Source organism: Ascaphus truei, chromosome 2, assembly GCF_040206685.1.
Source record: "Ascaphus truei isolate aAscTru1 chromosome 2, aAscTru1.hap1, whole genome shotgun sequence".
NCBI lineage: Eukaryota > Metazoa > Chordata > Amphibia > Anura > Ascaphidae > Ascaphus > Ascaphus truei.
In genome coordinates, this window is record NC_134484.1 from 72788284 (window position 1) to 72801408 (window position 13125).

Here is a 13125-nt window from a genome sequence, read left to right on the forward strand (position 1 = left end):
GAGCTGGATCTGATCTGGAGTCATTGGAAGCTTTAAAAATGTTGTCTTGGTCCCAAATACCATTGTTACAGTCTTGTCAGTGTTTAAAAACAGTTTTGGGAAATACAATTTTCAAGTCTCAAAAAGTCAGATTGAAGTATGTGTTCAAGGGGAGAGGCTATGGCTGTGTGCATATCAGATTGTGTCATCTGCATACATGTGTATTGAAGCTCCCTTAAAAGCTGTAGGAAGATCACTGATGAGCACTGAGAAGAGTAGGGGCCCCAGAAAAGAGCCTTGCGGGACACCACAGGTGATATTCAAGGGGTTGGAGTTATAGCCTGAGAGACACATGTTGGGATCTACCTGGTAGGTAGGACTGAAACCAGTTTAAAGCATACTTCCCTATTCCAGAGCACTGGTTTGTTAAGCAAGATAACATGATCAACAGTATCAAAAGCCTTAGCAAAATCTAGGAATATTGCACCAGTGAGTTGTCCCTGTTCCATTCCACACTGGATTTCATTGCAAACTTTTAGCAGGGTAGTTACCATAGAGTAATTAGGGCGAAAGCCAGATTGGAATTGGCTAATGAAGGCAAGATATCTATTCTTGGATCCATACAGTACTCTAACACACAGATACCCAGCAAGCTCTCAGAAACCACCCAAAATTACATATATACGTGTGAAAGGGAGTGCTACTGGGCGTGACTAAATGTATATAACAAGAAACAAAGAAGCCCAGATCAACATCGAATGTGCCGAAAATACACAGTGAAATACCTATATCGCTTGAAAAAGGGTCATTTAGTTAAACCTTTGGCCAAAGTGTATAAGCCTGCCAGCCACTTCAAGGTATGACCAGCTCGCAGGTCCTAAACACTAACTGATTAAAATTCATGTAGTACTCTGTTGCGACAAATGGAAATAATAGGGAGAGCACTGCAGAAAAGTAAATAAAGATATCCAGAGGGGGCTCACATGTATAAAAAAAAAAATTGATCTTTACTGAATCATAATGGAACCCAACATATTAAGTGAACGCACCTACGCATTTTGGGCAAGAAAAGCAATGTGTCAGGCCCGAAAGCCCTTGATAAAGGTATTTTCTGGCCCGAAACGCGTTAAATGCGTTCACTTACTATGTTGTGTTCCATTATGATCCAATAAAGATCTATTTTTTTATACATGTGAGCCCTCTCTGGATCTCTTTATTTACCGTTCTGCAGTGCTCTGCCTATTTGTTCCATTATTTCCTGCTGCTGCTTCAGGCAGAATTTGCACGCTACTTTGACTTCATCAAGAAGGAGATTAAGGACAGACCAGCTGCAACTGAGATCACAAAGTGAGTTTCTCAAGTTTTTGTCATACCCTTTATATCTCACCTATTGGATGGTTATCTATTAATATGGGGAGATGCTTTTTGTGCCATTTGTGTGATGCCATATGCAGCATTAGGCACTAGTCTCCCCTTGTGGAAAATTAATACTACAATCAACACTTAAGGAGGTCATTTCTATGAACTGTTTTATGATATGTGGATTAGTTCTGATTAAGTAATATTGCTGAAATGAAGATACTGTTGATATATTACTGAAATGGACTGGGGATGTCTCTAGAGAAGGATTGAAAGCGATGTTTAGTTTCCATTTTGTAAAATCTGTTATGTCTTTAGTATCCATTTTGTGTGTAAGATGTGTGTGTGGTGTACTGTAGATGGGGGTTTTGCTTCTAAGTACATTTACGACTGTGTCTGAAGTAACGCCCACATTGCAAGTGAGAGATTGTACCAGGTACCTATTCAGAGATGTTTTAGGCCAGTTCTAACCAGGTTTAATGAACTGTAAGATGATTGGTTTAAGAATTAAGGAGTGGTTAGTATAATCTGCCTAGTAACACATTTTAGACAAAGGAACCAAAAATGTATAAGAGAGTCTGCTAGGACACTCCCTGTCAGAGTCTTATAGACTTTTGAATGAGTATGATCATACATTACAATAAACTACTTATTATCAAATGAACCCTGTAAGAGACGTGTTCAGAGGTATGCAATGGAGACTGTTTTAAGGTGAAATTAAAATAAGGCTTTTTTGCGCCTGTTGCTTTAAACACAGCAAACATGTAAATCAGCAAACAAAATCCGCTCCACTCTGGAGTATATATACACTTGTGATCCAGTTCTCTTTAACTGCGTGGTTAGCCCAGCGATTCACCAGCCCAAATCATAGAGACATTCATATATATAGATAGACATAGATAATAGTCTTATAAGAAAAGTCTTATCTGTTAGCTGGGTTGCTCTAGGGGAAGCTTCTCTGCTCTCTTGGATCCGCACCCTTGTGTGCTAAGGCAATGTCAGGCTCCAAGTTTAGAATCTTGTCCCCTTTGTCTTGTTGTCAGCTTACCGCTCAAGACATCAGTCTTTCCTTGGTTCAGCCCAATTGTGGACTAAGGAGTCTCATTTCCTGTCTCAGAGGCAGGCTTTTTCTAACACCTGTAATCAGCCAGGTGGTGTTAGTTAATTGCCTACCAGCAGTTAACCACCACACTGCTGGATTAGAGGCACATTTGTGAACAGGGATAAGTCCCCTGTTACAAACCCATTTGTCAGTTTGCGAACACAGACAGTTCTCTTTCTGGATGCACTGGATTTACCTTGTTACTAGTACTCGGTTGCAAGCCTCATAACTGAATAGATACATAAACACACATATTATATAAATGGATGCTTTCCAAAACGGAATAATGGGAGTATAATATAGGTAACTAAAAAACTCACCAGACAAGCAGCTGCCGATGCCTGTAAATGTATGGAAAACCATTCTGATTTCAGCAGTATACCCTGCAAGAAAAAGGTGTTACACCCTCATTAATTCAGATCAGGGCTACTCGGCCACGAATTTTGGCAAATTGTAGGTACTTACCAATTGCCCATAACGAACTATTGGAAGAACTCTGGACAGGAAATGTCCTGCTCCATGGAAACATATTCCACCGGTCTAGAAAGTGAATAAGCAGGAGAAAGTATTTGCTGCAAGTGTTATGATACTCATTCCCCCTTTGTAGCTGTACATGGACTTTTAGAACCTTATACTATATTTTCCAAAGCAGCCATTCAGGACTTTTTGGCCGTAAATCCCCAACGACATTGCTTTGAACAAAATAGAATAACCCCACTTATTGTACTATGCAAAATACTGCACACCAACTTATTAGCAGCCGATTCCTAAAAATGTATATTTTATATACCAAATGTTCGACGTTTACAAAGTGTTCATATGTTTTCAGCATGCATTTAAGTAAAACTATTTACATTGTCTGATTAGTAGCAGGCTATCATGTATTCACTTCTAGGAGAGAGGGAGAGCTGTACCATGTTAGCCGAGCTTAATAATCAAAAACAAATAGTCGATACTGTTCTGTGGCTAACAAAATGCTTTTATTGGTGCGAGCTTTCGAGATACAGTCTTCAGGCGATGTTACAATGGATTAAGCCAAAAAAACTTACTTTCAAACAGGGCAGCTTGGAATATTATCTGTGGGTGAAGCCTCCCCCTCTCCCTGTGCAGTAAGCGATTTATGACTTAAGAGAGAGGGAGAGAGGGAGAGAGGGAGAGAGGGAGAGAGAGGAGGAAGAGAGAACGTACCTAGGAAGTATTATACATGCTTGGTGTTGTTAAGACTCATGCTTACCAAAATGTTTGGCTGATCACAGTTACAAGATTTACTCCTATTGATGAAGGTCTGATGGCATCTTTCACACCTAAAGACATCATAGAACCATATTTGTACAGTATAATAGTGCAGTGATTCACACTGAAAACTTGAGAACTGTATGGGATTATATTCATAGCACTTAAAACACACTTGTTAGAAGGGCAAAGGGAATATACAAAATTCCCTTGGCAGGTTAAGGCCTAGAATTTAAGAAGTTAAATATATTTCCAAGTCAGTGACATAGTAACATATACTTGACAGAAAAATAGGCTTTAGATACACTGTGGTCAGTCTTGGGACTCCTGCAATTTACAATGAAGTTGATCGTTCTTTCAAGGCAACTAAGAACTTTAACAGCAACCAATTAATTCCCAATCTCGCCTTCTTGACGCCTAAATAAAAGCTAATGGTAGATCCGCAGATCAAAACTAGTCTGTACTGCTGGTGTTATCTCCTATTATTTATCTATATTCTCATTAATTCCCGGTGTCGACTCCTTGTGACCTTGGGCAAGTCACATTATCTCCCTGTGCCTCAGGCACCAAAAACATACAGTTAGGTCCGGAAATAATTGGACACTGCCACAATTTTCATCATTTTGGCTCTGTATGCCACCACAATGGATTTGAAATGAAACAACTGAGATGCAATAGAAGTGCAGACTTTCAGCTTTAATTCAAGAGTTGAACAAAAATATCGTATGAAATGTTTAGGAATTGCAACCATTTTCATACACAGTCCCCTTATTTCAGGGGCTCAAATGTAATTGGCAAATTAATACAATCATAAATAAAATGTTAATTTTTAATACTTTATCGAGAATCCTTTACAGGCAATGACTGCTTGAAGTCTGGAAAGCATGGACATCACCAAACGCTGGGTTTCCTCCTCTGTAATGCTTTGCCAGGCCTTTACTGCAGCTGTCTTCAGTTGTTGTTTGTTCGTGGGTCTTTCTGCCTTAAGTTTTGTCTTCAGCAAGTGAAATGCATGCTCGATCGGGTTGAGATCAGGTGATTGACTTGCCCATTGCAGAATATTCCACTTCTTTGCCTCAGAAATCTCCTGGGTTGCTTTCGCAGTATGTTTTGGGATATTGTCTATCTGTAAAGTGAAGTGCCGTCCAATTAACTTTGCTGAATTTGGCTGAATCTGAGCAGACAATATATCCATATACACTTCAGAATTCATCCGGCTGCTTCTGTCTTCTGTCACATCATCAATAAACACTAGTGACCCAGTGCCATTGTAAGCCATGCATGCCCATACTAGCACACTGCCTCCAACGTGTTTTACAGATGATGTGGTATGCTTCGGATCATGAGCCGTTGCAAGCCTTCTCCATACTTTTTTCTCCCCATCATTCTGGTACAGGTTGATCTTAGTTTCATCTGTCCAAAGAATGCTGTTCCAGAACTGGGCTGGATTTTTAAGATATTGTTTGGCAAAATCTAATCTGGCAATTCTATTCTTGAGGCTTATGAATGGTTTGCACCTTGTGGTGAACCCTCTGTATTTGCTTTTGTGACGTCTTCTCTTTATGGTAGACTTGGATAATGATATGCCTACCTCCTGGACAGTGTTCTTCACTTGGCTAGATGTTGTGAAGGGGTTTTTCTTTACCATGGAAAGGATCATACAATCATCCAGCACTCTTGTCGTCCGTGGACGTCCAGGCCTTTTTGTGTTGCAGAGTTCACCAGTGCGTTCTTTTTTTCTCAGAATATACCAAACTGTTGATTTGGCCGCTCCTAATGTTCCTGCTATCTCTCTGATTTATTTTATTTTTTTTGCAGCCTAAGGATGCCCTGTTTCACTTGCATTGAGAGCTCCTTTGGCTGCATGTTGTGGGTTCACAGCAACAGCTTCCAAATGCGAATGCCACACCTGGAATCAACTCCAGACCTTTTACCTGCTTAATTGATGCTGAAATAACGAAGGAATAGCCCACACCCGTCCATGAAACAGCTTTTGAGTCAATTGTCCAATTACTTTTGGTCCCTTGAAAAAGAGGGGGCTACATATTAAAGAGATGTAATTCCTAAACCCTTCCTCCAATTTGGATGTGAATACCCTCAAATTAAAGCTGATAGACTGCACTTTAAGTCCATATTCATTATTTAACTGCAACTTGAATTTATTTTGGTACACAGCCGAAATAACAAAACTTGTATCAGTGTCCAATTATTTCCGGACCTAACTGTAGATTGTAAGCTCCACATTGCAGGGACCTGTGCCTGCAAAATGTCTCTGTAAAGTGCTACGTAAAACTAGCAGCGCTATACAAGAACATGCTATTATTATTATTATTATTATTATCAGTACTTCAATTCTTGATGTACTCCAATTATACATTTGTGGATTATTAGATTTCAGAAAAAAATGGGGAATTGAAAGACAGAAAAATTGGTAATAATCGATCGCACATGAATCAATAAAACATTTATTACATAGTCTAAGAAAACACATACACATATATACACACACGTGTGTGTTATATATATTCTAAGTAAGTGCCCCAACAACACGCCACATGCACATTAAACCAACCAATTTAAAGGAGCGTTCCCGGAGACACATTTTTTTTTAATATATAGGTTTGAAGCATGGGGGGCTCCGGAGCTGAACCGCGTTGATTTCAGCTCCGGGGACCCCCTGCTACCCAAGATACATACCTTCATAAGGTGCAGTGACCAGAGGTGAAAAATGAAAGCGCAAATTTCACTTTCTACATTAAAAAATGCTATTAACCAACCCAGTGACAAGTGAAAAAGTTCATATAGTGAAAAATATAGGTTACAGTATGGAAACCCTAAGGGGTAATCCAGCTCTGATGAAAAAAAAGACTTTTCACAATCATCTCAGACATATAAGCCACGCGATACGAGCGCAAATACTCCCAGGTAAATGCCAAGGAAAAAGGGGGGGGGGGGGGAAATAGTGCAACTCAACTAGAATCCACAGTTGGAATAGCGAAAAAAACATAAAATCTCCCACTGACATGGTATGCCGCGAAAGCAGGCAGTTTTGTAATAAAGTATATTTTATTCTGTTCTGCTGATCCAATAGGATGGCCCTTTGTGGGGATTTTAACACCCCTGGATTAATATATGTCCGATACATGCTATTTCATGAGTGCCTCATAATAGGGATTCTTTTCGGTTGATCCTCCCTTTGAGATCAACTCAGTTACTTTGTTGTACGATACTCGTTTTGCAGAGCCCAGTAACATTGAGGTGTTAGTTTGTTGTCTTTTCAGACATGCTCCTTGTCATCTTCTCAAGTAGCAGATGGGCTGAAGGCCACCTGGTACAGGATTTAAAAAAACAGTTATACCACTAGTTTGACACTGAGACGGATTCCATCTTGATATTTATACATATGATATCCCAAAATAAATACATGCACTTAAAACCATTGTCATACTGTATTATTCCTATCATATATCTAGTTGGGTTTGATTTTCATATAGCGTAAGACATGCCTGTTATACCACCTAAAAAACAGCTCTTTTAAGCAAGTCAGTGTTTTCTATTCTTGATCCTAAAACTGGTGACACTGGTCTTGCACTATTGCTAACTGATGCCTTAACCCTACTGCTGATGGAGGGAAGACCAAGAGTTGAAAGTATAGACTTGAAACATTTACCTGTTTCCTAAGATGTTGGGAGCTGTAAAAGACGGTTCAGTCCCATCACAGGAAACACATTCTGCTTCCTGTAGTAAGGTGCCATTTACATCCCTTTCCACTGAAAAAAAGACCAATCAGAACGTTTTAAAGGTTGGTTTCCTTTGTTGCTTTACTTCTCTCCTCTGAAATATGTCACGAAGCCCTTTCCCTGTGCTAGAAAAGAGTTCTACTCCACTCAAACGAATGGAACTAAAAGCTTCTCCAGCATTGAAATCATGGCTTCCAAAGCACTTTAGTCATCCAACATGATTCCAAAATCATGACCATGCACTATTAAAGGAGCAATTCATGCCATTTATTATTTCATTTTTTTAACACAGGTTTGAAGGAGAGAGTCTCATCCAGAGCTGAATCCCATTAATTTCAGCTCCGCGGACCCCCTGCTTCCAGAGACTTACCTCCGTAGGGGGCGCCGGCTGAGCTAGCTGTGATTTAACCTTTAAAGGTCCTGCATCACAAGGGCCAATAGAAAGCTGAACCGGATGACGTCCCGGCTTCCTAGTGGTCCGCAGTGTGTGGGAGCTTTGAAACTCCGCCATAATGTGAACCCTGCTAGGTGAGCAAAGCAGCTACCAACACCCCCTATGGAGGGAAGTATTTCCGGGATCTGGGCATCCCCGAAGCTGAAATTAATGGGGTTCAACTCCGGATACCCCCTGCTTCAATCCAATGGAGGGAAAAACACGATTGGATTGCCGCTGTAATACTGAGAAATGGCCAACCACACAACGGTATTTGTGCTCACAAAGAGATGCAATAGTATCCAAATGTAGGTAACTCAACCCCTTAATGGAAACTCCGGCTCGCGTCATTCGGCTGCCAAGAGTAAGTAAGATGGCAGCAAACCTAACAACGTCAACCAAGCAAAAACTGACATTTCTTATTCAATGTCACTTGATATAGAACTTACCTAAAATGTTTCCAGGAGGACACTGGCAATTTCCTTCTGAAGTCAATCCACGGGGACATTTGATACAATTCCAGCCATCTGCTGTAACACCCTGAAAAATAAACTAGAGATGTACGAGACGCTTCAGGGGGGGCGGGGGCGAAGGTGGATACAGAAGGGCAGCAGAGCTGTGGCAGATGCAGAGGGGCACAAGAGTTGGGTGGGAGAAGAGCAGCAGAGGTTTGGGATAGTAAGGGGGCAGAGGGATAGCAGGGGATGGGGAAGATGCAGGAGGGCAGCAGAGTTTGGGGTAGATACAGAGATTGGGGAAGATATGGATGGGCTGTGGGGGAAGTGGTGGGGCAGATACGGAAGGGCTGCAGACACAAGGGGAGCAGATGCAAAGGGCTAGCAGGGGTTCATGGAGTATATACAGAGGGCAGGAGGGGTTTGGGTGGATACAGAGGGGTAGCAAGGTTTGGGGGAGCAGATGTAGAGGAGCAGCAAACTGAGGAGTATGCATGATATGCAAAGGTGCAGCAGAGGGAAAAATTGATATATTTTATTTTATAATAGAAAGATGAATTGTTTTTCTATTGTCCTATTAGTCCCATTTTCATTATAAAACATGAATTTGATCAGATGATAGAAGAAGCAGAATACCAAAATTACTTAAATACACAACAACTGTTATATCCTTACCATGATCTCAGGGCACTTCTGGCAAGTGACGAAAAGGCCGTTGCTGGAAATAAGTTTGTACCCAGAAAGACAGACGCATGAAGTACCTAGTAAACATATATATATATATTTTCAAAGCCAATAAAATTAATCCTATTAGTGCCTTAAGGGGTCAGTATTAAATATATGTATTTGCAAAACCCAACAGGCGCTGACACACACCATTCCCCTCTAATTATATACCCTTCCAGACTCAATGCACATACATTACATATCCCTGCTTGGCATATATGCAAGATACCTGCCTGAAAGGTATATACCCATCCTGACTTTATGTACAGTATATACATTCATCCTACTATGCATATGCAACATCTGTACACCTACCATCTTCTGTTATTAAATGCTGTATACCCCCTAATGCTATTGTGAATTATAGTGATAAAAGGCGCTAACTACTTAAAATATAATTAAATGACAATGAGTGCAAATACCAAGTGCAATTAACAATGTGTGCTCAATATTAAACCAAAATGAAAACAAATATTACATAACCCTGCTCAAACCCTCTGGTGGAACCTGTTTCACGGGTTCCGGGAAGAAAGATATATTTCAGACAATCCAGGAGGAGCATATATGGGAAACAAAAGAACAAACAATGCAAAATTTAAGTGCAGGCGTTTTGATAAAGAGATTAATGATGTGATGAAATCTTGGCTCTAATGGTGTGTCTACTCACAAGATGCCTGTGGTAAAAATGCGATTAGCAGATAGGGCTGCAACCCGATAGGATATGATGGTGTGTGAGGTTCCCTCCAGGCACGTCTCGTCAGTATGGCGGTGGTATATATGAAGGAGAAAAACAGCACTACATAGCGCGATCTGATATATAATACTTTATGTAAAAAATAGGTATATAAAATGTGCACTTACAATGTGCTAGTTTAAAACACGCATTTGTCACAATATATGTGAATTAAGTGGGTACTCCGCAGCTCTCACCGCCTCCCCTTGTCACCCTGGAGCTCCTTCGCCTGCACTTCGAGACTCCAACTCCTCTCTGTGTGTCTTCCGGTGCGTGTGACGTCACGGCTCTGTGGATGGTGAAGCTACAGGTCCCTCACTGGTCCAAAACACCACTCAACGCGTTTCGCCCAGCCCTTGAGAGCTGCATATGCCTTCGTCAGGAGAAGCCATATGCAGCTCTCAAGGGCTGGGCGAAACGCGTTGAGTGGTGTTTTGGACCAGTGAGGGACCTGTAGCTTCACCATCCACAGAGCCGTGACGTCACACGCACCGGAGGACACACAGAGAGGAGTTGGAGTCTCGAAGTGCAGGCGAAGGAGCTCCGGAGCGACAAGGGGAGGCGGTGAGAGCTGCGGAGTACCCACTTAATTCACATATATTGTGACAAATGCATGTTTTAAAGTAGCACATTGTAAGTGCACATTTTATATACCTATTTTTTACATAAAGTATTATATATCAGATCGCGCTATGTAGTGCTGTTTTTCTCCTTCATATATACCACCGCCATACTGACGAGACGTGCCTGGAGGGAACCCCACACACCATCATATCCTATTGGGTAGCAGCCCTATCTGCTAATCGCATTTTTACCACAGGCATCTTGTGAGTAGACACACCATTAGAGCCAAGATTTCATCACATCATTAATCTCTTTATCAAAACGTCTGCACTTAAATTTTGCATTGTTTGTTCTTTTGTTTCCCATATATGCTCCTCCTGGTTTGTCTGATATATACCCCCTAATGCTATGCATATACTAGATGTATACTTGCACCCTTCTACAGTATTTAAATAATGTATTCTCCATTCTGTTACATAAATACAAGATGTATACCCTTCTCCCTCTATGCATGTACATGATGTACTGTATACCCAGTGGCGGACTAAAAATGTTGCTGCCCATAGGCACTTCCATTTTTGCCGCCCGGGGCCACCTCCTTCTGCAGCGTTACGGAGTCAAATGATGCGGCAACGTCACATCATGACGCATTTCCATGGCAACGCGACGACATGTGACATCACGTTATCATGGCAACGTGTCACCGCAGCATCATTTGACGCAGCGATGCTACAGGAGGAGTAGAGCGGCACGAAGGAGAAGGTAAGAGACCTATACAGAGGTCCCGCACCATCTCCTGTCAATCAGTGGGAAGAGAGTGGTGCCTCTGTGTATGGAGAAGAGTGGGGCCTCTGTGAATGGAGAAGAGAGTGGGGCCTCTGTGTATGGAGAAGAGAGTGGGGCCTCTGTGTATGGAGAAGAGAGTGGGGCCTCTGTGTATGGAGAAGAGAGTGGGGCCTCTGTGTATGGAGAAGAGAGTGGGGCCTCTGTGTATGGAGAAGAGAGTGGGGCCTCTGTGTATGGAGAAGAGAGTGGGGCCTCTGTGTATGGAGAAGAGAGTGGGGCCTCTGTGTATGGAGAAGAAAGGGGGGCCTCTGTGTATGGAGAAGAGAGTGGGGCCTCTGTGTATGGAGAAGAGAGTGGGGCCTCTGTGTATGGAGAAGAGAGTGGGGCCTCTGTGTATGGAGAAGAGAGTGGGGCCTCTGTGTATGGAGAAGAGAGTGGGGCCTCTGTTTATGGGAAAAAAACTGAATATTTGCTGGCCAAAAATTATGCTGCCCTAGGCCCAGGCCAATCAGAAATCCGCCACTGTGTGTACCCACATTTATGCATGTACATGAAGTATACTCTCCCCTTCTATGTATCTACATTATGTACACCCTCCATTCCATGTATGTACATGATGTATACTCTCCCCCTTCTATGTATATACATGATATATAACCACCATTTTATGTATGTACATATGTATACTCTCCCCTTCTATGTATGCACATGATGTATTCCCCTCATTTTATGTATGTACATGGTATATGTATATGCTCCCCTTCTATGTACATAGTGTACATTATGTATACCCCCTGCTATGTATGTACATGTTGTATAGTCTCCCCTTCTATGTACATACATGATGTACATGCATAGAAGGGGAGAGTATACAAGATGTATACTCTCCCCTTCTATGTGTGTACATGAATACTCTCCCCTTCTATTTATGTACATGAATACTCTCCCTTCCATGTATGTACATGATGTATACCTCCATGTTATGTATGTACATATGTATACCGTCCCCCTCTATGTATATGCATTATGTATACCCCTTATTTTATGTGTGTACATGGTAATGTACTGTATACTCTCCCCTAAAACATGTACAAATGTATACTCTCCCCTTCTACATGTACATGATGTATACTCTCCCCTTCCATGTATGTACATGATGTATACCTCCCCCCCATTCTATGTATGTGCATGATGTATACCCCCCCCCCCATTCTATGTATGTGCATGATGTATACCTCCCCCCCATTCTATGTATGTGCATGATGTATACCTAGCCCCCCCCCCCCCCCCCCCCCCATTCTATGTATGTACATGATGTATACCCCCGTGGCTGGGCCTCTGTGTGTCCGGGCAGGGCACACAGGACAGGCTGGCCGGATCATAGTATTGCTGCGGTGCACAATCCCGAGGCCGTTGGAGGGGGATGGAGAAGCTCTGCCCGCAGCACGGGGCGCACAGCACGGCCAGGCACAGGCAGTACAGGCCGAAGCCGCGGCTCACAGCCCGAGATACTGCACAGAGCAGCCGCACCGCCTCCATGCCACAGACACCCACAATGCACCGCGCCGCCGCCACTACCGAGGATAGACTGAGGAGTGGGAACGTGCTGTGTGGGGAAGAGGCAGGAAAGGAGGGGGACGGGGACAGGCAGAAAAGAGGAGGAGGAGGGGGGGGGGGAAGAGTCAGGAAAGGGGGGGGGGGAAGAGTCAGGAAAGGGGGGGGGGGAAGAGTCAGGAAAGGGGGGGGGGGGAAGAGTCAGGAAAGGGGGGGGGGGGGGAAGAGTCAGGAAAGGGGGGGGGGGGGAAGAGTCAGGAAAGGGGGGGGGGGGAAGAGTCAGGAAAGGAGGAGGGGGGGGTGAAGAGTCAGGAAAGGAGGAGGGGGGGGGAGAGTCAGGAAAGGAGGAGGGGGAGAAGAGGGGGGGGAGAGAAGAGGGGGGAGAGAAGAGGGGGGGGAGAGAAGAGGGGGGGAGAGAAGAGGGGGGGGGAGAGAAGAGGGGGGGAGAGAAGAGGGGGGGG

At 43.0% G+C, this 13125-nt stretch overlaps 1 protein-coding gene across 3 annotated transcripts in view; it reads right to left on the reverse strand.

Moving 5' to 3' along the window:
* TMEM67 (transmembrane protein 67) overlaps positions 1-12745 on the reverse strand; it is a 59744-nt gene extending 46999 nt beyond the window's left edge. For all 3 annotated transcript variants that reach the window (XM_075582721.1, XM_075582722.1, XM_075582723.1), the window contains exons 1-7: positions 12433-12745; positions 8977-9062; positions 8296-8386; positions 7344-7443; positions 3675-3744; positions 2906-2980; positions 2761-2823 (exon numbers count right to left, since the gene is read on the reverse strand). In XM_075582721.1, the coding sequence (XP_075438836.1) occupies positions 2761-2823; positions 2906-2980; positions 3675-3744; positions 7344-7443; positions 8296-8386; positions 8977-9062; positions 12433-12649 (702 nt within the window). In that variant the 5' untranslated portion in view covers positions 12650-12745. The remainder of the gene's footprint in view (positions 1-2760; positions 2824-2905; positions 2981-3674; positions 3745-7343; positions 7444-8295; positions 8387-8976; positions 9063-12432) is intronic.
* Between the last annotated feature and the right edge of the window lie 380 nt (positions 12746-13125).